This window comes from Anser brachyrhynchus, assembly GCF_964034855.1.
Source record: "Anser brachyrhynchus genome assembly, chromosome: 19".
NCBI classification, from domain to species: Eukaryota; Metazoa; Chordata; class Aves; order Anseriformes; family Anatidae; genus Anser; species Anser brachyrhynchus.
In genome coordinates this window covers 5,453,598-5,480,174 of record NC_137712.1, presented here as the reverse complement: position 1 = coordinate 5,480,174, position 26,577 = coordinate 5,453,598, and the positions used below count along the sequence as shown (strand labels likewise).

The 26,577-nt window shown below is 46.0% G+C and overlaps 1 protein-coding gene across 11 annotated transcripts in view; it reads left to right on the top strand.

Annotated features, from left to right (window-relative positions):
* PRRC2B (proline rich coiled-coil 2B) overlaps nucleotides 1–26,497 on the top strand; it is a 49,992-nt gene extending 23,495 nt beyond the window's left edge. For 4 of the 11 annotated variants that reach the window (XM_080562207.1, XM_080562202.1, XM_080562206.1 and 1 more), the window contains exons 13-32: nucleotides 298–488; nucleotides 3,048–3,255; nucleotides 4,191–4,410; nucleotides 5,062–7,125; nucleotides 8,686–8,885; nucleotides 9,514–9,659; nucleotides 10,807–10,948; nucleotides 11,553–11,635; nucleotides 12,329–12,520; nucleotides 12,660–12,854; nucleotides 13,296–13,382; nucleotides 14,322–14,426; nucleotides 14,991–15,183; nucleotides 16,252–16,349; nucleotides 16,720–16,847; nucleotides 17,922–18,162; nucleotides 19,661–19,837; nucleotides 20,513–20,604; nucleotides 21,187–21,307; nucleotides 21,737–26,497. In XM_080562207.1, the coding sequence (XP_080418333.1) occupies nucleotides 298–488; nucleotides 3,048–3,255; nucleotides 4,191–4,410; nucleotides 5,062–7,125; nucleotides 8,686–8,885; nucleotides 9,514–9,659; nucleotides 10,807–10,948; nucleotides 11,553–11,635; nucleotides 12,329–12,520; nucleotides 12,660–12,854; nucleotides 13,296–13,382; nucleotides 14,322–14,426; nucleotides 14,991–15,183; nucleotides 16,252–16,349; nucleotides 16,720–16,847; nucleotides 17,922–18,162; nucleotides 19,661–19,837; nucleotides 20,513–20,604; nucleotides 21,187–21,307; nucleotides 21,737–21,877 (5,024 nt within the window). In that variant the 3' untranslated portion in view covers nucleotides 21,878–26,497. The remainder of the gene's footprint in view (nucleotides 1–297; nucleotides 489–3,047; nucleotides 3,256–4,190; nucleotides 4,411–5,061; nucleotides 7,126–8,685; nucleotides 8,886–9,513; nucleotides 9,660–10,806; nucleotides 10,949–11,552; nucleotides 11,636–12,328; nucleotides 12,521–12,659; nucleotides 12,855–13,295; nucleotides 13,383–14,321; nucleotides 14,427–14,990; nucleotides 15,184–16,251; nucleotides 16,350–16,719; nucleotides 16,848–17,921; nucleotides 18,163–19,660; nucleotides 19,838–20,512; nucleotides 20,605–21,186; nucleotides 21,308–21,736) is intronic. The other 7 variants (XM_080562208.1, XM_080562210.1, XM_080562209.1 and 4 more) reach the window with 5 other exon arrangements.
* Nucleotides 26,498–26,577: the final 80 nt, after the last annotated feature.

Sequence of the window (26,577 nt, the reverse complement as noted above, 5' to 3'; positions counted from 1 at the left end):
GTAAGTGCTGGCAGATATAAGGAGTAACAGGGAAAACTGGCTTTCCCCCACAGTGCTGAAGCAGAAGGCTGACAGCAGAGAGGGATCTTGAAATCTCTTGCTAAAACAAGATAGACAAAGCCCCTTAGAACTGTCAGGGCAAATCAGAGGTTGTATGTGAGGTGCTATATATGACTGGAATAAAGTTCAACTGCATTAACGGTCAGGATGTGCCCACGCTTGTGTATGTTGTGCTGTGGTGGTGTGCACAAGCCGTGTCACGGCAGGACTCATCAAGGCTTATTTTCTTCTCTCCAGCAACCCCTGAGTTTCACGCACAGGATGTCTCTGTTGGCTATCTGGAAGAGGAGACTCCTGCCCCAGCAGCAGCCGCCCAAAGCAGCAGTGAGGAGGAGCTCAGAGAAGCTCCCTCCCCAGCACAGGAATTCAACAAATACCAGAAGTCTCTTCCCCCACGATTCCAAAGGCAACAGCAGCAACAGCAGCAGGTAATAAATAGGTGGGACGCTCCCTCCCCTCTTCTTTGGACCCCCACATTAACAGTTGTCTGCCTACTTCTTACCACCATCAGCACCAAATAACCAGCTCTCTTTGGTTTGGCAGACGACAAATGGGAGTTTTCCCCAGCCTTTTTTACTGTCTTAATCATGGATGTCTACTGTGTAACGTGGCTAAAAGGGGTCTGTGTAGATTATGTGAATTTTGTGTGCTTTCCCATGCTGGAGCTGTTGTGCTTACAGCTTTCAGTGGCTGGGGAGAGGTGTGGGGAGGCCAGATTTGTCACTTGGCTGGGAGAAAAGTAGACACTGCTGTCAGAAACGTTGACTTGTCTGGCGCTGCTATCTCAGTATCTCCTGATAACTTGACATCTTAGGGCCGTGGTGTGTAGCAGAGCTCTGGTTTGCAAATGCGTGCATGTACAAGAAACTGGGGACTTTCACCTTCCCATGTCCAAAGTCAAAAAAGCAGCACTGGCTACTCTGGTGCTTACTGTCGGCCTGATCCAGCAAAGTGTCTGAACACCTTTGGCTGGCAGCGAACCCGGTGAGCATCTGGTCTTGTTCCTTGGCACGGGATGGAAGCTTCTGTTCTTCAGCACAGTTGCAGGGACAGGGTGCTGAATATACAAGCCAAGGGAAAGGAGGCTGCTGAGCTGACTCCCTTTGGGGATCAGCTGCTTCTGTTTGATTTTATCCTCGCTGTGTCCTTACCCCGTTGGGTATGGCAGCCGTTTGCCTGCCGGGGCAAACCGTGGTCAGGGTGGCAGGTGGTTGGACTCTGCTTCTAGGCTGGATGTGAGGGGCGTAAAGCGGCACACTTTGTGCTCCACCTCCTGCCTTTGCAGAGAGGTTATTCTTTTATCTGCTCTCCTTTTCTACCTCACCTTTTTTCTATGAGGCTCTTGTAGATCATCATTTTCTTTGCCCCATAAATATGCGTTTGTTTCTATTTGCTTCATTTTTTGTTTCACTGAAAACTCTCTTGGGGCTCTGAGAGACCAGCCTGAGCTACCTCCCTCATACATCTTGCATCTTTCCCAGCTTTATGGTACTTCATATTTCATACGTGCTTTCCAGCTCTCTCAGCTGCAGTGAGTCTCCTTAGAGCAGCGGAGTCAAGCCAAGGGACAGAATATTCAGGCTTGTGATAATGCAGAGTTAATTGTCATTCTTCATAGAATGACCACTTGAAATGTGATATAATCAACCCTGCTGCAAACCTTAGTGAAGAGCCAACGTTTGGCTTTTGCTTGGAGGCTTAGTAATTACTCTTTCGCGGCTGTTCTCCCGTGCTTGTTATTGAGCAGTTGGCATTTTCATGAATCAAGCGTACAGCAGCAAATGTTGCTAATGTTACTCTTTAAAAGAGGTGATCTGAAACTAAAAATAATCTGAAACCCAAAATAATTGGATGTCTTTAACCTGAGGTGGTATTAGCATGACAGCATTGTTACTGGAAGAACATTAAATTTTCATTTTATTGCTATTACCTTTTGCATTGTTAGTATGTATAAAGCAGTTTGTATTTTGGGTGCCTTGTGTTGCTGCTTTTGTAGCAGTGGTTACATGAAAAGAACAAAATAAAAAATAGGCTGGTGGCATTAAGGAAGCATTTTCTCCAAGATCCTGGAGTGCTAGGTAATTCAGGATCTGTGCGTTAATCTGGTTTTTCTCTCTTGACATAATGACATGTCAGGTTCGGATTTAAAGGTTTGCCTCTTGCTCTGCAGTGGGGGATTGCCTTTTTTGTAAACAGTTTACGGTAGCTGACACTGCTGTAAGCTTAGTAAGAAGAGCGTGGTGGCAAGCTTGACAGGTAAATAGGTGTATTTCATGTTAATTGGAGCTGTTTATGCTTTGAAAGCTTTCTGCAGTACACAAAGCTCCCTTCAAATACAGGTTCTTCTCGGACCCTAGGCAAAAGTTAAATGTTAAGTCAAATTAGCTGAGGCCTGTTAGGATGTTAAAAGAAGGTGGGCTGGCCTTGTGGGAGATGGGCAACAACCCAGCAGTGTCAGTCCATCTCCGTAGGATGTACAGGAAATACTATACAATATTAATAGCTCTCTTAATTGAATTTAGGATGTTCTTATCTAATCTGTTTGGCTAACAAGAATAGAAGTATTATGCATGCACACTAAATAACTTATAATTGCATTTTCTTCAAAGAGCAACATCTTCTGAAGTATTTAATTCCAATTAGGAAACGATGTTTGACAGGAAACTGTCCTGTATTTCAGAGAAGTGCTGGGGGAAAAGTCTGAACTCCTGTCTTGAAAGTGATCCCTTGCATTTGGCCGTACGCCGTGGCCCATAGTGGTGGCCTGATCTCACGTCTGCATTTATTGTGTCCTGAGTATTTAAATAACAGCAATTGCTTCATTCCCAGTTAGTAACGAATTACCCCGAACTGCTCTACCCTCCCCTCTGATTTGTGTTTGAGCCTCTAATATGTTGAATGTGTTTTCCTTGGGCTGGCCGGGTTGCAAGTGTGATTCCTGGCACTGCAGCAGTTCATGTCAAACAGCCCATCCTTCTTCCCTGCAGGAGCAGCTGTACAAGATGCATCACTGGCAGCAGCCGCAAGTCTATCCTCCCCCGTCCCATTCCCATCCCCAGCGGACATTCTACCCGCCACACCCCCAGATGCTTGGCTTTGACCCTCGCTGGATGATGATGCCCTCTTACATGGACCCTCGTATGGCCCAGAGTCGCACCCCTGTGGATTTCTACCCTTCAGCCCTTCACCCTTCAGGTAAGGTATTTTCAGTATTTCCCTTTATCGTGACAGTTGGCTTGTCTGATATCTGGAAAGTTACTGCAGCAGTTTCTCAGACCTAAGACTGGAAGTTGGTTTTCTGGATTGTAGAATACAAGGAATGCGTTACAGTCCTAGAGCTTCTGCGAGAGCTGAGGTGCCTGATGTCCTCGGGACTGGGCTTTCATGGGGTTTCTGGTCTGTGTGTGGGGGGGGAAGCATTTGAGCTGTTCAGATAGTTACGGCTGCCCTAACTTTGCTGTGCTTCGTCCATCTCCCCTCTGCCCAGACTTCTTATCCTGACTGGCTGTGATTGACCTTCTCTAGGGATGGGAAACTTAGGCACAGTGAGGGCTAACGAGAAAGCAGAGGAGGTTGGGAGGGAGGACACCCGCCTGCCCATCCCCTGCACTGCGCTGGGAGATCTTCCTTAGCAGCTGTGGAGCCATAGCAGTTGTAAAGGCAGACCTTGCCTGTTCGAGGAGAGTGTTTGGGAGTGACTGTAATAGTTTGAAATCTTGATAGGCCTTCAAGAAATGTGATAGAAGAATTTTTGTAGTTCCCCAGCTGTGTGCTTTTAGCACCTTTTTACCTTCTAAGTGATCTTCAGAGATGTGAATATAAACATTGGGATGTATAAATCGTTCCCTTGAGTTTGCGGCTTGTTTTCACACACCTGTTTGTTTTCAAGCTAGTGATGGTGTGTAGTGTATAAGCTGGTCTCTGAAAGCCGTGTCACCTTCTGTATCATTCCTGGTACATTTCCCAGCTGTGTATTTCCCAAACACAGGCTCCTTTCTACAGAAAGGTTTCCATGGCTGCAGTCACCTGCAGCTCTGGAAGGAAGGGGAGTCAGGCTAGCAGTAGTAGACTGTTAATTCTTCTTGGCAATGAGATCCTAGTGTTAATGGTGTGAACTCTGTCGTGACCAGGAATTATGAAGCCCATGATCCAGCAGGACTCCATCGGTGGGAGCAGCTGTCGGTCTGAAGATCAGAACTGTCAGGCAGGGCAGGCAGAAAGGAAAGCTGCTCCCATGGACCCTGTGCCGGTGTGGGGCCAGGAGAGCTACACATCTCTGCAGAGCAAAGGGTACTCCCTGTCTCATCAGAAACAGGCTGACAACATCACCGTGGAGGGGCTGCATGCCAGGTGAGTGCAGATTTCCCCTGTCCTCACACGTGCTGTCATGGGAGGCATGCTGTGGCGGGAGGCCATGCTGCCATTGCAGGTCATCTCCTACTGAAAAGCAGGCTTAGAGTTGACCCAAAAGATGTCTCTGAGCAGGCCAAGATACTGATCTGGTAGCACCCTTACTCTGTTGCGTTCCTTTGTTGTGAAGGTGCTTACGGACTGAGTTAACTGAGTTTTTCTGTCTGATGCCAGTCCGTGCTGACCAGCCTGGTGCCTTGCAGGGCTGTTCAGTAGGAGCTATGAGTCAGAAATTCTTGTAGGTTCTAGTTTGTCTTCTAATTCTTCGATGTTTCCTGAATCCAACTACTTGTTCTCAGATCTCCATATGTGTTGGAGACTCAGTCTTCCTTTATTTCTGAAGTTTGCTGCCCATCATAGGAACTGCTTTCTTTATCATCCATTGATTTGACACGCCAGGCGATACAGCTTGGAGCCACAGCAGATCTGCCCAGATCTGCCCCGGTGTATTTATAGGCTCGTTGTCTCATGATGTAGAACAAAGCCTGGTTGATTTTTTTCCACCTCTTGCAGTCAGCTCGGGCCCCTGGACGCGTGCTGTGCTTTGCATTAGCTTGACTGTTTGATGTTTGTTGTTTATCTCCTCCTCAGGAACGACAGCTCTTACTCTGCCTCTCCTGGAAGGCCAGAGAGTCTGAGCACCCAGCGAGATCTCTTTGAGGAGAGAGGGGAGGAGTACTTGAATGCTTTCGACAAGAAGGCCCAAGCAGACTTTGACAGCTGCCTGTCTTCGCAGAGGCTAGGCCAAGATCTCTTGTTTCAGCACCAGGAGAATGTGCAGGAAACCTGTCCTGGCAGCCGGCATGCAAACCTGAGGTGTTCGCCTCTGGAGCCTGATTTTATCCAAGCAGAGAAGAAGCCTGAATATAACGGCTGGGATATTGGCCACCATCAGAAACCCTCAGAGACTACAGCAGAGGTTGCCGAAGAAGTTCCCAGGGACGAGCAGTCGTTCAGTGCTGACCCGTGGAAGAAAGAAGGAGCTACTACCAAACAGCCTGCTGAGGAGACGACGGAGTGGACCCCTGAAATTCGAAACACAAGTGGTCAACAGCAGGAGCAAACTGGGAGGACACGACGATCAGGCCCGATTAAAAAGCCAGTGCTGAAAGCCCTCAAGGTGGAGGAGAAGGAGAAGGAGATGGAGAAAGTTAAACTGGAGGGAGAGGACACCTCACGCTCACTGAAGGAGAAGGCAGCTGTTCAGAAAGTGGAAAATGAATCGGACGATTCTGCAGCGTTGCTGAACTCCACACGTTATCTGCTGGATGACAAAGGTTCTTCCCAAGCCAGCCTTGCTCGAGAGGCTGAGAAGTCGCAAGAAGAAGAGGAGGAGGAAGAAGAGGAAGAGAAACCAGAAAGATCCTGGGAGAACAAGCTGTCTAGGGAGTCCAGTGATCTCCCTCCCACGAAAAGAAACAACTGGATCTTCATTGATGAGGAGCAAGCCTTTGGTGGGAGAGGTCAAGGGCGTGGGCGAGGGAGAGGCTTCAGGGAGTTCAGTTTCAGAGGCCGCGGCACTGTTGTGAGCAGTCGGGGAGTCTACAACAACCAGCGGAGCAGCCGAGGGCGAGGGCTTCGGGAGTTCAACCAGCCGGAAGATTTCCCCAGAGGCAAGCCAAGGCGCCGGATCGCGAGCGAGACCCATAGTGAAGGGTCGGAATACGAGGAGCTCCCGAAGCGTCGCCGACAGAGGGGCTCAGAAAACAGCAATGAAGGCTCCGTGCTGGACAGGGAAGATAGCGATTTGAAGAAGGGAGACTTCAAAGAGTCGTGGAGGTCCAACAAAATCTATTCAGATGATCACACTAGTCTGGACCCTAAGATGAGGGCCCCGAGAGCTTTTGGGAGGTCACTGCCACCAAGACTGAGCAACTCCGGCTATGGGCGAAGGGGTTTCATGGGTAAGGAGCCCACCCAGTGGCAAGGCAGGAGCGGGGGAGCAGGGTGGCAGGAGTACAGCCACACCTCTCCGTCGGACGCTTTTGGGAGCAGGCAGCAGTCTGACAGGGACTACATTCAGGATTCTTACAAACACGTGGATTCCTTCTCCAGCCGGGTTTTCGATGAGAGTCATCTGGATGACAAGAGGCACTTTTTCCAGGAGGATTACTCGGCGGATCAGGAGAACATAGAGAACAGGCCGTTCCGGAGGCGCCGTCCTCCCCGCCAGGACAAACCTCCGCGATTCAGGCGCCTCAGGCAGGAGCGGGAATCGGTCGGGCAGTGGAACCCCGAGGAGGGAGGCCCCAACCTGCTGCCCAGCCAGTGGCCGGGAAGACCCAAGCTGACCACGGCAGAGAAGAGCAGCGTCTCGGGCAGGCGGTCTCCTGAGCTGTCCTACCAGAACTCCTCAGACCACGCCAACGAGGAGTGGGAGACAGCTTCTGAGAGCAGTGACTTCAGCGAGCGGCGCGAGAGGCGAGATGGAGTTTCGGAGAGTGAAGGCCAGCTGGAGGGCGGCCTTGGCAGCGGTAGCTTGGGGGAGAAGAGAGAGCTGGCGAAGAGGAGCTTCTCGAGCCAACGGCCGCTCGTGGACAGGCAGAGCCGCAAGGCTGAGCCAGCAGGCTACGTGGAGCAGTCCGTCAGGAGTGGTGTAGGAGCAGCCTCTCGATACGAGAGCCAGCAGAACGGGACGCTGATCAAAAGCAAAAGGTACGGTTGCGTCCTGATAGATAGATGCCTGTCATCTGGTATGCAGAGGTCAGGGCAGTGGGGAAGGGATCGGTTGTGAGGGGGGAGCTGTTGCCCGTGTTTCTTCCAGTCTAGTGCAGGTGATTCCCAGCACCTTATCCAACCTGTGATGTCCAAGGTTTTTGTCAGTGTGTGTTTCCCAACCAATTGATGCCTTCACTACCATGCTGGAACTCCAGGCTTGTGGAAGTCCACAGCAGTGCGGGCATGACATACCTCTGAGTTCCTGCCCCTCTTTGTTTTAGTTTCCTGCCAAGACAGCTCTGCACCCTCTGGTCTGCCCTCTCACTAGAGGCTTGGAAGGTAATGGAGGAAGTCCTGGTCCTTAACTCCAAACCTCTCCTGCTGTGGGTCCCTCAGGGAGTGTGCCAGAGAATAAAGCAAGGGTTGGGTTTACCCGGCATGGGTTGCTGTGGCTTGTGCAGGTTGAACTTCTCTAACCTGGCTTCCCAGGAGTGTGGTTGTGGCCTGAGAGCCATGTGTCATTGCCACTCCTAGCCACGTCTGAGCAAGTATTCTCTCAGTCCTTAGTGGAGCCCGGTGATGAATGGTGAGCAGTGCTGTGTGTTCCTAACCTGCTGGGAGGAGCTCCTCCCGTGAGTACTTGAGGATAGCTCTGACACTAAGGACTAAGTATTTCATTGCAAGTGTCTTGTGAAGAATCTGATGGCCACCAACTCTAGAGGCAAGGATGCTGGGTTAGACGTGCCTTGGTCCTAGCCAATTTGACAGCTACCTTCTCGCTTTCCATTCCTAGGAACAGGAGAGAAAGGTCCTTGTGCAGCTTCATCGTACTGGGTTTAAAGCGCTGACAAATGGGCAACTTGTTCCCTGTTTGGCACCCAGCTCCCCCAACTCCAGGAGGCAGTAGCTAATAGTAGCTTATATGGAAGTGAGGGGGAGGAGAGCTGACGTCGGGAAAGATGCATGCTGGTAGATAGAGAAAGTAAGGGAGGGGGAAGGCTGCTCCCTGCCCCTGCTGCCTTTAATCATGCCCCTTTTTGGAGTTGAACTCTTGGGGAATGATGTGTGGATGATGGTCAAAGGAGCAAAAAAAATCTGGGAGAAACAAAAAGGGGAAAATGACTTCTTTTTTGGCTCAATGTTGCCAGTTTCTCCCCATCTTCCTTCCCTTGAGCTTATGCCTGCCCGGAAATGTGTGCCAATTGCAAAGAGAAGCAGGGGAGCAATTGGAGCAGTGTCACAGGAGGTCAGGAGACACTGGTTCAGAAGCACAGAGCCCTCCCATGGGGACAGGCTAGGTTATCAGCTTTGTTGGGGAGTAGCCTGTTGGTTGACTCATGAGTACAGGTTCTATTTCCATCCCATTTCCTCTTCTAATGAGTTATGTGCTCAGAATTAATACCTACCTTCAGTTGAGCAAAGGCTGAGGAAGAATGAGATGTGATTAGAAACCTGGCAAGGAAAATATAGCCCATGGGGTTTTGTTTGTTTGTTTTCTTGCTACTTCTTTTCATCTTGTGGTAACAAATCTGATTCCTTTCTCTTCTTTCCTTGTAGATCTCCAGAAGAAGGAGGGGGCCTCGGTAACACGAGTGGTGGAAGCAGCCACTCCATTTACAGCCTGGATAGGGCCTCCCATGCTAACTCAGAGAGTGCTGAAGGGCCGGGTAAAAAGCCAGAGAAGGAGCTCAAATCCACTGCACAGAGAGCAAGCGAGAAGGGAGAGGTGTTGTCACAGTTCGAACTGAATTATGGAAGTGAGTGCCTTATTTCTTTTTTACGGGATAACACACTGTGGCTGACTTCAAGCAAGGCAAATTCAAACCAGTGTAACTTTTAGATATGAGTTTAGATTATTTTCTGTTTACTTACACAGGAATGTTCCAGTGCATCTAAATAGGGATAACATAGAAGGCAGTTGGGTTTTAAATTTAAAACCCAAACTTTCAGCCAGATCTGACATAGAAATCAATTCCATGGAAAGCTTGGTTCTAGTAAGCTGTTAAATTTCAAGCCCAAAATAGGTTACCTAGTGGGAAGGAAATTGAAAGAGCATCTAAAGTGGGCATGAGGTTCCTTTCTGCTGATAACACACCTCAAGTTATTTGAGCTAACACATGTTCCCAAGCTCTCCCAGCTGGAGCATGCTCACCTTGAGGCAGAGGACAGCAAAGCAGAGATGGAAAATGTGACTAGTAGATGTCTGTTTTGTGGCTTAGTTTTCAAAGCTTAGCTGCAGTGCTGCTGGCTAAACTTGTTTGTTTGTAGTATGGATTCTATTTAGAAAGCACTCTTTACATGAATGCAATCATAAAACTTTATAAGCATACACACATGCACAACTTTTATTTTATTATTATTTTTTCCCATATGTGCTTTGTTTAGGTACCATCATTGATAATCGGGTGTCGAGCACGGCGGAAGAGAATGAAGTAGGTTCTATGGCAGGTGAAGGCTTCATTGAAGTTCTTACCAAAAAACAGCGCCGTTTGCTGGAAGAGGAACGGAGAAAGAAGGAGCAGGCTGCTCAGGTAAGGAGTAGAAGGCAGAAAAAACTTAAACCGTTATGCTGTTTGTACAGAGGGACAAAGACCCCAAAAGTGTGTGGATAAGCAGAAAATCACGCAGTTAGCCAAAGTAGGACTGATCTGGCATTAGGCCTGGGAAATGTATTTTGGCTCTGATGGGCAGGGGCTGTTGGTCTGAAAAGGATAGTTTGAAGATTCTGATTGTTCTCATCTTCTAGCAGAATTGCTAATTGTGAGTCAAGGAGGGTTTTCTAAAGTGAGTCTTATTCAAAGCAACTTGGCTTACGGAGCCTGTTGGTGGGATACTGGGCAGCAGTGAGCAGTGGAGGGACCTCTACACCCTCTGGCTGCATCAACAGCGTGTTACTGCTAGAACAGGATGTGGTAGCTTCTTTGCCAGACTTGCCAGGTTTGTGTCTGGGCACCTTACCAGAAAGAAACTAACAAACTGGAAGAAACTCTCTCAGTTTTGTGTTCAGAATAGGGTAACGGAGTTGATTTACAATAAAAGATTTAAGACTGTAATGTGGATAGCTTAGTTAAGTAATGTTTAGGAGGGAGGCATTTGTCTGCATGTACTAGGAGAAAAGAATATTTTAACGTGAAAGGAGACTTAATAAAATGTGGAGGATGAAATGCAAGTAAAAAGCATCACTGGGAAATGCTTTCTGGCAGGGGAGGCTCATGGTGGGTGGAGTGAATCTTCCAAGCAAAGCTATAAAAGCCTGGTTGCTTCGTTTTTAAAATTAAGCTGAGGACAGCGTGTGAATGGGCAACAGGAATGGTCTTGAAGTTTTGGAGGGATGTGCTTCTCCCTCTGTTCAAAGCTTGGCACTGTGAAAGAGCCATCTCTGTATGGTGAAATTATGACTTGATCTTGCTTCATCTGGATCGAAGAAGAGGAATTAAGCAGAGCAAGTCTGATCTACTGGTAATTCCACTTTGCTTTGTGCTGCGAACACTCCCTAGCCTCCTGAAAAAAAAAATCACACTGCTGAAGACAGCATTTTTTCACTTTCTTGTGAAACATAGTTCTGTTGCATGGGTTAGGGGCTTTTGACATTGCAGTGTTTAGGGATCAGACTTGCTAGGAGCAGGTTTTGTTAGCCCAATTCAGTGACAGGTCTTACAGCCTGTGTCTCTTTGTCAGGCACCAGCTAAGGCCCGCGTCCTTCAGTCTCGCATTCCTCCTCGATTTGCTAAGAAGCAGAACAGCTTGTGCTTGGAGCAAAGTGATGTAACAGTGTCTGGAAACAGCCTGGGCACGGAGATCTGGGAGAGCAACAGCCCAGGTAAGTTTGTGTATGTTTGGTTTAGAGTATTTCACAGAAGTGGGGAATCCTCAGGTGTGTGCAGGAAGAATGAGATAACCGTGCTTAAGAGGAGACAACTTTATATTTTCTTATGCTGGAGGTGGGAAGGGAGCTAGCAGACATCTGTTCAAAACTGTACTGTTCAACCATCCTGTTGTTGACCATGTCAGTCTCCTAATCTGACTCCTGGGCTTTTTTGTAAGATCAAGGTCCTGCGTAACGTTTTTCTAGGCTTCTTGGGTTGGATCTACTTCAGCCGCTTTCTTGCTGTGCCTTCTTTTCTCATCTTCCATCACTGAGTATCTAGTGTCTTCCTTGTTTCTGTCTCTGCTCCTTCTTTCTCCTGTTGTTCTCATGTTCCCAAAGAAATCTCTAGTCCCTGTTCTCTACCTCCCTCTCTGCAGCCTGTCTACTCTGCGCTGTCGTGTCTCAGCTGACTGGGGAGCAATGGCTTTTTGTGGTGGTGAAAATATCCTTTCTCGTGTCCAGAAATGGAATGTTAATCGTGCAGCATGTGTGGTGTACAAGATGTGTCCACAGTTCTGTGTTAAGCAGCTGAACTTTGCCCTCCATTTTCTTCCAGCTCTTTCCGTTCAGTCTCCTGGAAGTGATTCCTGGAGCAAGCCTGTAAATACCTTTAATGGTACTGAATCTAGCTCCGCTGAGGTAAGTGGCACCTAATGTGCCATTCAGGTATCTCGTGTATAATGCATTGAAGTAGGTGGCTTATGCTTCTCATTGCTCCATCTGTGCTTAGTGACTGTCAGCTCTGCTTGTGCAATTTTAAACTGTCTCTCTGCAGCTCTGATTTGAGCTTCATGCTGCTCTAACCTAGAGGGTCAAGTGATGCTTAGTGCTACACGTGGGTATCCGTAGTAACTCTCTGGTAGGGGTGTTCCAGGGTTATGCTCCTAACTGGAGGCAGTGTGTTGTCCAGGATGGTGGAATCCCATAGATAATTTTTATATGCTTCATTCCATGAGCAGTGTGTAGCTATAGCCTAAATGCAGGGACGGTAGGGGAAGTTCCAGAATGCTTCACCTCTGGAGACCAGAGCCCAAATCTGGTTTGGGTCACAAGTGTAATGAGTTTGGCAGTCTCCGTCTAGTTGCCATGTGCGACACTTGTGCCTTTATTCTAAAGCCAGAGTCAGGTTAATGCTTTGGTTAGCCTGGCTCAGAGTTGTGTGGAGGTGAAGCAGTAGCCAAGGGATGCTGCAGGTCAAGACCAACTCCTCGCAGTTAACCAAGAAAGTGATTTGAAAAGGGGACGTGGTCTTGCTGTTTTCTGGGATTTTTTTCCTCTTTTGTGGAGCTGGGTCGGAGTCCGGGGCTTTAACACATTTCGTGCTTTGCATAGCAGGGTTTTAAAGGCAGCCAGGGGGATAGTGGCATTGACTTGAGCGCGGAGTCTCGGGAATCCTCCGCGACCTCCTCTCAGCGCAGTTCTCCATATGGCACCCTCAAACCAGAGGAGATGAATGGGGCTGGCCTGGTGGATCCAAAGCCTGACTGCCAGAAGGAGCAAGTGCAGAAGCAATCTGATAAAAAGGTAATCTGGATTTGCAGCCAAGCCAGAGCACATAGTGAGAGACCTTGTGAAGTGGTTCTGTTGTTCTTGATAGCATTTTTAAGGCTTGAGATTGGGTTATTTGGTCTTTGTGTCTCAGCCTCTCTGCTTTCCTGTTAAGGATTCAGATCAAGGCTCAGGACAGAACAAGGAACACAAGCCTGGACCAATCGGCAACGAACGCTCCCTGAAAAACAGAAAGGGTTCGGAGGGAACGGAACGGCTGGAAGGGAATATTCCCCCTGTTAATGGGGTGGAAATTCACGTGGATTCTGTACTTCCTGTGCCACCCATTGAATTTGGAGTAAATCCTAAAGTGAGGATTGAATTTAATTTTATCTTCTTGGTGGTTTGAGCTTGGTGAGATGTGGACGGTGGTTTGAGGCAGCAGGATTATTTAGAGGAAGCTTCCAGCGTGTATGTTGTAGATTTGTGTCAATAATGAAATCTAAGGCAAACCAGGTGCTCAAGATGTCTTGGCAAATGCATAATATCCTTTTGGAAATAGTGTCCCAAGGACCAGTTGGGGTGGTAGCAGAGGTGATGGACAAGATCATGGCCTTCTAAAGCTTTGTGTGCCTCTGGGGGTTGCCTGCTTCTGAGTGCTGAGAAGCGTCTCCATGTTCTTTCAGCAAGGCTTACTGGAGGACAGTCTTTAGTTTCTAGTGTCATGATTCAGGCTAAATTCATTAACCGTGAGAAGCAGGTGGGTGGCCCTCAGGCCTGGATTTGAATTTTGTGTGTTCTCCTTTTTCAGGACTCTGACTTCAGCTTGCCACCTGGTTCTGCTTCTGGCACTGCAGCTAACCCTGTCACCAAATTGCAGGATGCCTTGGCCAGTAATGTAAGTATTTCTTTTTTCTTTTGGCCTTGATTCATCTGAGCCTCTCCTTGGTTAAATCTCAGACATTCCAAACAGAGCAAGCGTATTTCTTTGCAGTTGACTTCACACTTATTGCTCAGGCATCACACGTGACTAAAATCCATAATGGATACCTGTGCCCCCGAGGTGCCTTGATGAAATGAGCATGGCTAGCTCAGGAGCGATACGCAGAGCAACTCCATTGTCATTCAGTGACCTGTGTAAAGCAAGAGGTTTAGCAGATCTCTGAGGCCGCCAGTCTCCTGCCCTGAGACACTGAAGAGAACTGCTAATGGACATGATGTGGACAGTGGCATTCTTAGGCCCGGACTGCTAGCTTCCTCAGAACACCTCATCTGCCACAGCAAGGCACAGAGCTGTATCTTGTTAGCCAGGCCCTTTGAGAGGTTTTCTGGCTTGTTCTAGCCGTCTGTGTATTTCATTATTTTGTATGAAAGAGTGAGAACGCTGAAAGCTCAGTTTGTGGCTCAGCTGTGGACAGCAATGTGAAAAACTCACAAAGCTGCTTTTGAAATGTCTTCGAGTTTGTAGGCTGTTAGATTTTGGAGGTTTGTCTTAAGGGGTCTTTCTTTTCAGAAGTGCTCTTTCAGAAACAGATTGTCTGAAATTCAGGTAGATTACAAATACGGTATTCTGCAGAATGAAGTTACTGGGTCAAATTGATGTTTTAATGGAAGCTGGTGTAATTCAACGTAAAGGGAGTCATTGCACACTGCCAAAGCTTAATTTATTCCATCAGCAGAGTGGATAACAGTTGAATGCAGTACTTAACTCCTGCAGTACCACTGAGGCTTGAATCCTTTGAGGTGTAGTTACTGTAGCTGCCAGCTGAGGCTCTGGTGCCTCTCGAAATTCTCACGAGAGTTACGGAGTATTCACCATTTACCAATCTCCCCTCAGGCAGGGTTAACGCAGTCCATTCCCATTCTGCGAAGAGATCATCACCTCCAGCGGTGCATTGGCCTGAACCCGATGTCCTTCCCCACCGCAGACCTTACTCTTAAGGTAGGTAAGCTGGCAGGTGTACTTGTCCTAGGTCTGGCTGCCTTGTCGTCTTGACCAGGGTAGTGAGGGTGGAGAGATCTCTCCCAGGGCATTCTGTCAGGCACTGCTAAATCTTTAATTAGCTCCTGTAAAAGTTATGCATGTATGCTATTCAGCATGGGAGGAAAGGGGTGGGTTCCAACAGTTCTGGATGCTGAAGTCCTCATTGTAAAAATAAAAGTGCAGCAGAGCTGTCCTGTTAGTGACTGTCTCAGTAGCTGGGTAAGATAACTTCTTAGACACCTGGTGGTGTTTTTTTTTTTAAAAAAAGGCAACAACGTGAAAAACCACCCTACTGTGCACCCCCCAAAACAGCTCTGCAAATACCACAAGGGATGAATGTTTTTGATGGATGCTTGCCCATTGGGAATGGGTACGAAGCCCCTTGACCTAAGACCTGCTAGCTTTCCGTTATGCTTAGACTGGATTGAATTTGAAGCAATAGTTCACAGATGAGCAGCTCTAGGCCTCAGTGTTCCCCTCCACACGTGAATTGTCTGCAGCTATTGCCCTTCATTTCCGTAGATGGAGTCTGCCCGTAAAGCTTGGGAGAACTCTCCTAGTTTACCAGAACAGAACTCTCCAGGAGGTGCAGGCTCAGGCATCCAGCCTCCTTCCAGTGTTGGAGCTTCCAATGGTGTCAGCTACAGCTCTTTTGGTGGAGTTTCTATGCCTCCTATGCCTGTGGCGTCCGTAGCACCTTCTGCATCTATTCCAGGTATTTGCAAACTGCAGCGGTAGTATTTGCATTGTCTGGTTGGATTCTAGTAGAGAGAGCATGGTGAGAAGAGCTTCCATGTAAATTAACAGACTGGTTAGTATTTAACGGATCCATAAGGAGAATCAGGCAAGATTAGAAAAAAATGACTGTTTCCCTGCTTTGGAGAAGGTTACTTGAGTTTTACCAGTATAATCTTAGCAGAAGGCTGACATTCCTTCTAGATCTGAGTAGGGGCCATTTCTGTGATTTATCAATAGATCGTGCCTACCCATCACTGTGTACTCAACAGAATAGAAACAAAAAGAAGCCGCCTATGGCTGAGACACTTAACAATCCCAATATCAAGCATTCTTGTACTGACTTTACTATTTAAAACTTTTCTGTATGTCACAAGTTCAGAGTACATTTTGCTCCTTGTACATAACAAAAAATACCTTACAGTTTGCATAACTCTGGGAGGTGAGAAGGTGTTGCTGTGCTTGAATTACGGAGGGAAAACTTAACCACAGTCAAGTTAGATGGTGTGTATAATTAGGGAGAGTGTCAGGAAAAAAAAAAAAGAAATGTACCTGGACTCTGATTCTTGGGTCCCAAAAGACCTCTCATGAATGCCTTTCTTAGTCCTCAATTCAAGAAGGGAATGGAATATGCTGGGCAGAAAAGATAATGGGGCCACTGTAGGGAATATATTTGGAAAACAGATCGTTTCCAAGCCTGGTGATTTCTTCTCTCCTCCACCCCGCCAAATTCTTCCTCCTTTTTGCTTGAAAATCCCTTGGTTCAAATATGTAAACACAGGAGTGGCACACCGCTTTCTTCTTGGTGCCACCCTTTGGTAAAAAATGGCTTTAGATCGTTTGTGTGAAGGCCTCACATGCCATGTTTGCCCTTTCCGTCCCTCCTAACTGCAAAGGTAAGATGATTGTGGAGCTGGTCCTGGCAGATAGGGAAAGTTTGGAGCACAGGTTGCCAATTCCTGAACTGTTAGTCGTGATGGACCTACAGGTCTCTGCAGTGTACCCTGCCTGTACTTTGTGTTACAGCACTGTCTTCTCTGATGTCCAGGTAACCATATTCCACCCCTGTATCTGGATGGCCATGTGTTCGCAAGTCAGCCCCGCCTGGTTCCTCAGACAATACCTCAGCAGCAAAGCTACCAACAGGTGAGGGAGAAATAAAACTAGCTAATGGTTTCTCAAGAAGCCTTTCAAGGTCACGTGTAAGAAACAAGTTATTTATCTTTCTGACAGCCCAAAGGGGCTTAAGTGTGGCTCCCTTTAGCTTCCTTAAACACTGCTTCCCAGTAGGTGTTACAGGTTAGTGAAATTAAAGGGAGGGAACTGCTTTTTTCTTTGTACCAGTGCCTTTGTACCAGTGCTCCTGTTCTGTGGAACAACGGGGGGCTGGGTAAAGCTGCAGTGTAGGTAATTGTCATGGCACATTGACTCACTGAGGAAACTGATGGCTTTTTAAGAGCCTGGGAGAGTTTCTGGCTGCTCTCATCTCTCTCAGTCACCTTAATTTCTTCTGCAGGCCGCTGCTGCTCAACAGATTCCCATTTCCCTCCACACATCCTTACAGGCCCAAGCTCAGCTTGGCCTGAGGGGTGGTCTGCCTGTTTCCCAGTCCCAGGAGATGTACAGCTCCATACAGCCCTTCAGGTAACCGCTTCCAGTTTTTCATTTCCTTGTGGCCTTAACTCTTCTGTTGCTTGTGGCGAAGTAGATTGGTCGGATACTCTGTACTCATCTCCTCTTCCCCCTTTGACATCGTGTTTCTATTTCACAGTTAACAGTGCTGGAGAGCATTTGGGTGGAGACCAAGGGTATCAGGGTACATAAGGGCTCTTTGTAGTGTGCTTCTTTGTAGGACAGTGGCAAAGAAAAAATGTACTTAGTTGTAATGCCTGCCCTCTCAAAGGGGGAGGCAAATCTTGAGAAAGATGCAGAAAGAGGAGGTTTGTGGGCTGGAATACAATTTTATTGATGAGAAATTCAGAGCCTGCTGCTTACTGGATTTGGCTTATTACTGTGCTAAGAGACGGTTTGATCAGAGCCGAGTACCTGCATAAGGACATTACATAACTTTTTTTTATTAGATAAAAACAGCAAGACGAGAACAGAATGAATGTTTGATCTTTGGGGAAAAAATAGTAAGATTCAAATTAGAAATCAAACACTACTGCGAGAAACATCAAGAGTGCTTGGCCAAAAGAACCGCTTACTAGAACTGAAGGAATGAGTCGTCCTCTTCAGAGCTGGGCTGGCTGTGAGAATCATTCTGCATGAGATGAGAACAATTGATCAGAATGGTTCTTTGAGGCCTCAAAAATCTAGACATGGAGATTTAAAAAAAATAAATTGCTAATGCTAGAGCTGGTTGAATCTTTAATTTCTGATTTCTGCTTCGCAAAACTGCTACAGAGTTCTCGTAACTTGGATCCTCACCTTACTACTAATCCAGAGCATATTGTGCAGAATATTAATATATAAACTATGGATGGGACATGCTGTCATTCTGTTGAATGCTCCTGCAACACAAGGACGTGGTTGTAAGGGCTTAAAAGTGGAAGTAAAATTAAAACCCTGTATCTAAAAGAGACTGCATCTTAGTTTTAAGTTGTCAATTCAGTAGATACTATGCTTGCAACCCAGATATATATCTTGATAGTGGTATATGTGTACAGTCTCCAAAGGTTTTCTGCCTAGTGATTTAAGCATGTTTTTCTTCCCCAGGTCTCAGGTGTATATGCACCCCAGTCTGTCTCAGCCCAGCACGATGGTCCTGACAGGAGGCACTGCTCTGAAGCCTCCGTATTCCGCCTTCCCGGGCATGCAGCCCTTGGAGGTGGTGAAAACCCAGTCTGGGTCCCCCTATCAGCCCATGAACGGAAGCCAGGCACTAGTTTACGAAGGCCAGATAAACCAGGCGGCTGGGATGGGAGCCTCCCAGATGATGGACTCTCAGCTTACACAGGTTAGGAGCAGGACTCGCAAGCCACTCGGTTGTGCAGGGTGCCACTTGTTTCTGGGACTGGATTGGATATTTGTGCTAAGTCATGTGTTTGTGTGGGCTAAGCTCTCTGTCGAGGCAAAAGATTTCCCCAAGAGACTCTTCTGTGAGCCGTTGTTTCAAACTTATAGCACTTTATTTAATACGGTTCTTGATAATTACTTGTATGTCCCTGGGGAAATGCCCTTTTTTTTTTTCTGACTTGGATGTCTTTGCCCTCAAGATAAACGTTTTGTGCAGAATCAAACCTTACAGTGCTTCCTGGGTAGGAGGCTGTGATGTGGTAGTTGTCCTAAAAGTACCACTTCCAAGAACCAAATTCCCATCTCTTCCAGATTTAACGTAGCTTCCAGGGTAATTGATGTTTTAATTAAAACTCCTCTATTTTCTCAATTCATCTGGAATCCAGGTGGTCTTACAACTTCTGTTGATCTGTTTGGCAGTGTCTTAACAAAAATTTCACCTTGGTGTAGGGTACAAAGTTTTTGTAAAGCACCATTCAGAAAAAGACATTGAATCCTTTTGTGAGCATAGCTGTGTTCATGGATAAACGTGTTCTGATTCTCTGCAGAAGTCTGGTACTTTCATTAAATTCAGGTTGCATGTATTTTGTGCAACATGTTAAGATTTGTGGGGACCATTTATTTTTGCTTAAACGGAGTTTATGTTGTGACTGACTTAAAAATTGTTAATCCTGAAAGTTATTTAGCTGAGGAAAACACAGAGAATACTGCCGAATTAAATATTTGAAGAAATGCTTTATCCATAATAACCTAGTAACCTGATCTCTCATGCTTGGGTCACTGGGTAAATTCAGCCCTAGATTTTATTATTTTTGTCACAAAGTGGTGTCGTGGAACCTCCCAAATCCAACAGTTCTGAGGAATAAAGGAAAAAAATTAGAGGGAAAGGAGGCTGCTGAGTCATGAGCTGCTTCTTGTAAATTAGGATTAATTGTTACCATAATCGGTTTGAAATTCATTGCAGAACATAGAGAGGTAACCATTGCTCTAGAGTTCAGCTCCCCAAAATGCTTTGGCATGAAAGCAGAACACAATTCCTGATTTGGGTACTAAAGCTGCGAACAGGGTGTCTGACACTGACTGAGCTGTCTGACGCTGCTGTGGGATCAAGAGAAAAATCACCTGTGCAGAGACTGTGAGGAAGCCTGAAGAGCAGGGTGTGGGTTCTAGGCAAGGAGAAGAGCCCTACGGCTGAGTGCAGTTATGTTAAATCAATGCTACGTTAAAAACCCAGCTGGTAGGGTGTTGGCAACACTACCAGCACACGCGTTTCAGTGCGAAATTTGCTCTGTTACATTAATTTGCATTTACTCTGTGCCAGACTGCACTGTTAGTGGGGTTGCTTTTAGCAGTACTGTGCTTTCAGGGTATTGGGAGAGGGTGTGTCAAACCCAGAGCTGTTGGCTGCCGTTAAGTAACTACATGTCCTTATCACACAGTTAACAATGCCTGTGCCTGGCTCCCAGCTTCCTCTGCCCCGCTATGGCTCTGGCCAGCAGCCCCTGATTCTACCGCAGTCCATCCAGCTTCCTCAGGGGCAAAACCTGCCTGTAGGAGCTCCCCGAAGAATTCTCCCTCCTGGATCGCAGCCTTCAGTTCTTGCTACCAGCAGGGAGGTAAGGATTAACTCCTTGCTCATCTTGGCATTCATTAACCTCTCTTGCACTGAAGTTTTGTTCTTTGATCTTGCTTGTTAAAGGGGAGACTGGCTTGGTAAAGGGGATCCTTAAATATCAAAGCCAAGGCTTGGTGTAAAAATGAAGGAGCCCTGTTCTTCTCACCTCGAAAGCACAGGTCAGCAGCCTTTCAGGTTTTGCTGCTGGCAATCATTCTGTTTCCAGGGAGCCCCATCCTGCCTTGATCCAGTTTGGAGTCTCCAGTTTTATTACATGTTTACACAGGTTTCCCCAGAGTGCTTGAGGGGTGGTGAGCTCCAGACACAGCTGGAATACTGCCCAGATATTTCACACTGTTGTGAAGCTTGTCCATTTGAGTAGGTATATTAATGTCATGTCTGGCTTGATGGATTTGTATCATAAGTTTTTCTACTCTAGGGGAGAGAAAGCACAGCAGTTAGCTTCCAGGTTCACTATTTGCTTGTGCTCCTGGCTTGTTGATTTAATACAAGCGGATCATTTCACTTACAAGCCTCATTTAGTTCACCTGAAAAATGTTTCTTTTAATGGGCATGATGGGTAGAAGGGCAAAAACTTGGTTTATATGTTCATATGAAGTAATATCCACTACTGTGAATGCATAGATGATGTGCTCTCACTCATTTTCTTCTGTAGTCCTCCCAAATGGAAATGAAAGGGTTTCATTTTTCCGATGGTAAACAGAACATGTCCTCCGGAGGGTCTGTACCATCACCACATGCGTACAGGTAAATGCTTATGGAATTTAGCCTCTGTAGTCAGAACGGGGAAGTAGTAGTGTTCCCCATTTGCAGAGACGTGGTGCATCCATCATTGCTCTGTAAGACCTACTTGGGTTTTCATGTGTAGAATGTGCTTATGTAGTCCAAACACTTGGATTAAGACGAATGATCATGGCTTTCAGTTTTGGGTAGAGACCCATTATGTTTCTGACTTTGATCATTTGTGCTTGTGGGAAGTGCATAAAGCTGTTTTCAATGTGTTAAAGGCAAATTGGAATTGTGCTTTTTTGTGTTTCTTGTTAAGGTAGAAAATTGGGGAACATAGCCTAAACGTTTTAGTTGCAGCATGGTCTCAAATTCTCAAGATTGAGAGATGCTAATGTGGAGACATTCCAAGTCTTCAGGTCATTGAGAGTTTGGGGACTTGCAGTTACTTTATTTTTTTTAACCTCTAACCGATCCACGTGTTGTCTTTTGGGCTGGGGAGCTCGTTGATCTGCACAGTACAGACTCATGCCCTGTCTACTGCTGCTTTTTCTACAGTCCTTTTTTCTTTCACACGTGAATAAGGTTCTCGTTCCATTGTAGAATTTACTCCATGAATATTGTCGACTCTTCGATTTCCAGGCCTAGCTCTGCCAGCCCAAATGGGAAGCCGTCTGGACCAGCAGTTAGTATGGGCTCGGTGCAAGGACACTATGTACAACAGGTAGCGTATGTCAGCACTCTGACCCAACAGCGTCTGTGCTTTTAGTGTCACACTTGGGCCTCATCCTTGAGAGGGGTGGCAGTGTAGTAAAGCTATACGTGGAAGTTGTTTTTCATGCAGGGAGAACAGGAGAGCGGATAGGTGGGTGGGGACTATACCGAGCCCGTGAGTAACGCTGTGTGATCGGTGGTCAGGAGAAATTAGAGGATTACCTGTCTTACGGTTCTGTTTTTTCTGTTGAGTTTTTATGGGATCTTCGAGATCCTTATGCATAAGGTGTTTTTAGGAGAGCAAGGAGTGACAGCAGAGAAAGTACCTGAATTTTGCGGCAAATTTGATGTCTTGCATGAATGATGGTCACGGTTGGTTTTGTATCTGCGTACAAGTCTCTGTGCTATCTAATGCTTCCTCCTTTCTGTGTGTCAAAAGGCAAAGCAGCGGGTGGATGAAAATAAAGCCAGTCTGGGAGCAGTAAAGCTGCAAGAAACAGCATCCACAAACCAGATGAAGCCAGTGCGCACAGGAGCGATCAAACCTCAGGCAGTAAAAGTGGAGGAAAGCAAGGCCTAGGAGCACCTCTGATGCCCAGCTGGTCCTGAGAGGCACTGCAGCTAAGACTGGACCCCACTGGATCTCCTGATAACTTCACCAGACCTACTCCCCACCCCACACTGACTGACTGCAGTGACATCATCCAAGTCCTTCTTCCAACAAAGCAGTTTGAAACAGTGGATATGACATTGACCTGCTTGCTTTAAAACAAACCAACCGTGTGACTTAAGTGGCTCGAGCCTTTTCTTTTTTTTTTTTTTTTTTTTTTGCCCCATGCACAGGTAGCTGTGATAGCTCACTTGGCAAAGCCCATCCTTCTCCTTCCCTACTTCTGTCTAAGCAGAGTGGCAACTGGGGGAGAGGGGTTAGTTTGAGGTTTTTCATTTTAAAGGCAGCTGAGGTTTTTACAGAGAAAAAAAAGCTATATCCTTGTTTATAGTAGAACTTTTATATGTTCTATCACTTCCCCCCCTTCTTTCTGCTTTCCCCATTCCTTCCAGAAAATAAGTCCATTGAACTAAAATTATGTTCTGCAAGAACCCTCCCTAGTTTTTATACATGGTTCTGTGCTATGCTTAGAATCAAGACTCCTAAACTGAGTTGGTTTAAGTGTTTTTTTCCCAGATGATCTAGCCTTTCAGATTAAGTGGAAAAAGAAAAAAGAAAACAACACAGGACAGTTACAGCATTCATTAATTTTTCAGTATTTTTGTTTTAAGCTAGAAGCAGTGCTTGCATTAGAAATCTGTACTAAAGGTATATAGCAAGTCAGTACATTAATCTTGAAACTTGCACCACTTTAATTGTAGCTTTGGGGTGCCTTGTGCACAACAAAATGTGGCATTTTCGTTTTAAGGAAAAGCACCAAAATTTCTGTTGCAAGCTCCTCTGGATCTATTTTTTTGTTTGTTTCAGATTTTATTTTAGTGACTGCCAAACATGCAGCGAAATGTAAATCATGGATTTACAAAACGTAAAATCTTCTAAGCGAAATCTCCTCATCGCACATGGGTCAGAAGAGTTGGCTAGCACCAACGGGTTTGTTTGGACTACTTTTTGTAGTTGTGATGCTCTCTTACGCTCCCTACCTTGGCCGCTCTAATTCTTCGTGTCTCCTGAGACTTGTTCTATATTGAGCTCATCCCTCGGGGCTGCTCTCCTAAGCTTTGTTCTTCTCCCTTTTCCCTTGGTCGGTCTTTCAGTTCCTGTCATGGCCTCTTGTAAAATTTGCATAGAAACGCATTAGTAAGGGAGCCCCTCTGCAAGGCAGCCTTTTTAGCACACTTGGAACCTCCTTTTTTCGGTTGGAAGCGCATGGTTACAGAGCCAGTTTGGAATCATCCTTTTGATCTCCTTCCCCAGGTGAACAGCAAAGGGTTCTTCAGTTTTGATGTAATTGCATATAGCACATACACAGTGTCACAACCTTACACTTCCTCACCAGTATTTGATGGTATATGAAAGGAGGGTCCCAGTGGGAGTGGGTTGGGTTTTTATTTCTTTGGTTATTTGGTTTTTGGTTTGTGTGCTGCGTGTGTATGTAGATTTTAGGATGGACTTGCAAGTTCCTGAAAGTGCTTGGAGTCCTTCAGCTGATGGTAGTCGTAAGTAAACTCAGCTACTTTCAGCTAACCTGGTTTGTGTTGTTTAGCTCTTTCAAAATGTGAAGTAGGCTGGTCACTCTGAAATGATGGAGAGAAAACTTCATTTCTGCAGTAGGTGATAGCTTGCTAACTGGTTGTGCCGTCAGCATCTGCTAGATGGCAGCAAGTCATTTGTTGGTGGTTCCAAAGAAGATATTTTGAACAAAGAATGTATTTGGGAAGGGATCTGAAAGGTGTTCTCGTTTCTTTTCTTGTTGCTTTTTTTCCCCCTTTCTGGGAAAGATCCTTCATAACTTTCTAGGGATGCATTTGAAGTTTTAAGCTAGGTATAAATAAGAATTTTATACAGTAGCTTTAAAAAGAGCTTAGAAACCTAAACTAACTTAGAAATAGTATGTTTCCTCTCCACAGGTGTCCCCATTGACTGTGGCAGAGAACCCGAAGGGAAAGGGATAGGATGGTACTTTTAAGGAAAAATAAGAGCTCTTTTTTTTCCTCATGTTTTATGGATTTTTAACTTCAGAGCAGTGTGTGCCAGAGTACCTCCCTAGAGTACAGGGTTTGAGATTAAGCGACAAATATTTCCTTAGCTTTCAGACATCTCCCAGACCTGCTTCCTCATCAGCTAGTCCTGCTCCCGACGTTTTCCAAAGATTGCTCCACTAGTAAGTCATCCCACCCCCTTTTTTATTTTCTTCCTTGGAATATCATGAACAACAGAACTGTCTTTTATTCTTTTTTTTATTATCCTCCTGCCCAGCTGGCCCTAGCTAATATCAGCTCAGAATCTATCTGTAATGGCTAAAGAGACTTATCCAGGCTCCCTTCTTCTCATCTCTTTCCTACCCTAAACACACTACTTAAGCTTTACAAAGACACTAACCTCTTTCCTCCCACCTACATGACTTTAAAATGGTCAAATGTGTTGGAGAAATTGGGTTATTGCTAGACGCAAGATATTGCAGTCCCTCTGGTGTAAATGCCATCAGAACTACAATACTTCCTGTTGAAAAAGGTCACCCTTCTTTCTAACTCCCCCCATCCTTCCCCCAACAGAATAAAACACTAGAATTTATTTATACGTATTTGATGTTGTAGGTCTAGGTGAAAAAGTAATTGTTTCACTGCTCTATTTATATATTATGTCTGAATTATTCTGTGCAGGAAAGGCCAAGAAATGCATGTGAGCTTCATTCCATTCCTCTCCTTTGCGTGACTGTCAGCTGCAGTTGGCAAGACGCTCTTTCACTTAATGGAGTTCTGTGTGTTGGAAAGCAGTTTTAGAGCCCAAATTTCTAAGGTGCAATATCCTTCTCTGACGTGTATTTTTGTTTAAAGCTAGCTTGAGGTTACTGCATTTTGCAGTGCCCTTGAGTCGCAAGGAAGGTCTCTGATCCTCAAGGTGCAGAAATGCCAGGGGTGCTGGTACATTGATTAAAAGGTCAGCTTGGGGAAGAGGAGAATGGAGGTGTATTGGATGTTGAGGTGGTTTATAGGGGGATACTTCTGCTTGCCGTCTACTGCTGAAGGGTAGGGTCCTGATGATTTATTCCTTTGCGAGTTGCTTTTGCTTTTATTGGAAATCTGGTACTAAATTGCAGGCTCCTTCTGCTGGAAAGGTGCAGTGTGCAGTGGGAGGGAGAGGTGGGATCCATATTTTCAGCAAAAAATGGTGACGCAGAAATATTCAGAGGCTGACTTTGCTGCTTTTTGTGCAGATGAAGGTCTGAAGCACGTGCGTAACCAGCTCTATATGCAGTGATTCACGGCCTAGCAGCTGCATTCAGTGCTGCTTTCCTCTCCAGCTCAGCCTGCTTTTGGCTCTTGAGGAGAAAAAAAAATAAAAGAGGTTAGGGGAAAAAAGCAAATGACAGGTGGAAGCAGCACAGTCACCAGTGAAACAGGTATTGTTGATCTCATAATTCACTCCTGGCTCTGCCAGGTGACAGCTCTACAGTCAGTAGTCAGTCCCTCTGAATGTGTTTGCAGCCCATTGAACTCCACACGTGTTTGTGCTCATGCAGAGAGGCACTCCATTTAACAGTTTCCTTGCAAGAATGCTGCAAAGCTACAAGCTGCCCTGTGGTTCCTGTGTATTTATAGATATATATTAAAAAAGGAGCTTAGCATTTTTGCTATGTCTCACCTTCTGGCAGGCTACTATATTCACTTCAAGCGAGCACCACTGCATGCGAAGGTCTTGTTCTGTTGCATTCTGTTAACCTTCTGTTTTGCTTCTGACTAGTTAAGCACAGGTTAATTCCTTGTAGCGTGGGTTATTTTTGATGTACAGCAGCCTAGTTTCCTTCCAAGAAAGATGCACTCGTAAGAATTACCTTACGACAGGCATCGGGATACTTGGTCGCGGCCCGTCAGTAGGAAATGAGAATTTTGCTGAAGTAGACTGCTGGCTGTGATGTGACGGCAGCAGTCCACCCAAGGTTTTTTTTTTTTTAATGTTGTTTTGATCCAAAGACCACCACATTTTCCTAGTGGCCGTGGGCACCCTCTTGTGTTTGACGGGTCCCTGCTGGCTCAAGAGGGCTGCGGCCGCCCCCGTGACCCTGGAATCACAGCAGCAGCAGCGAGGCGCTCACCCTTTAGCATGTCTCAAGGCGTCATCCTTAGCTGGAATCCTTCCTCTGGTTCTGTATAAATTGCATTTGTTGTTTCTCAAGGGGATATTGTACTCCTTACAGCTTTTAACCTCATGACCTGTATAGTAAATCTTTTTTGGCCTTTCCTCTCTTTGTCTTTTCATGTAGACCAGATATTTGAAAGGGCAGACGATGGATAATTGTGTAACGTGCAACCTGTTTATATTTTTTGGAAACTTTTACTTGGACCGGAACTCGAACCACGGCATCACCAGGCCAGTTGCGGCACACTCTTTATCGCCCTTTTTCCTCGTTTCAGTACCTATTGTTTCTCCTTTCAAATATGTGATTGTATTAGCTCTTTCCATATGAAAGAATTCTCCTTATTTAAATAAAAAAAATAATAAAAAAAATAAAGCAGGTTATGCTTTCTCAAATTCTTAAGGCTTTCCTCTCGTTTTTTTGGGTAAAGGTTTTAAAGCAAATAGGGTTATTTTTAAGGTGTTAAAGAAAAGGA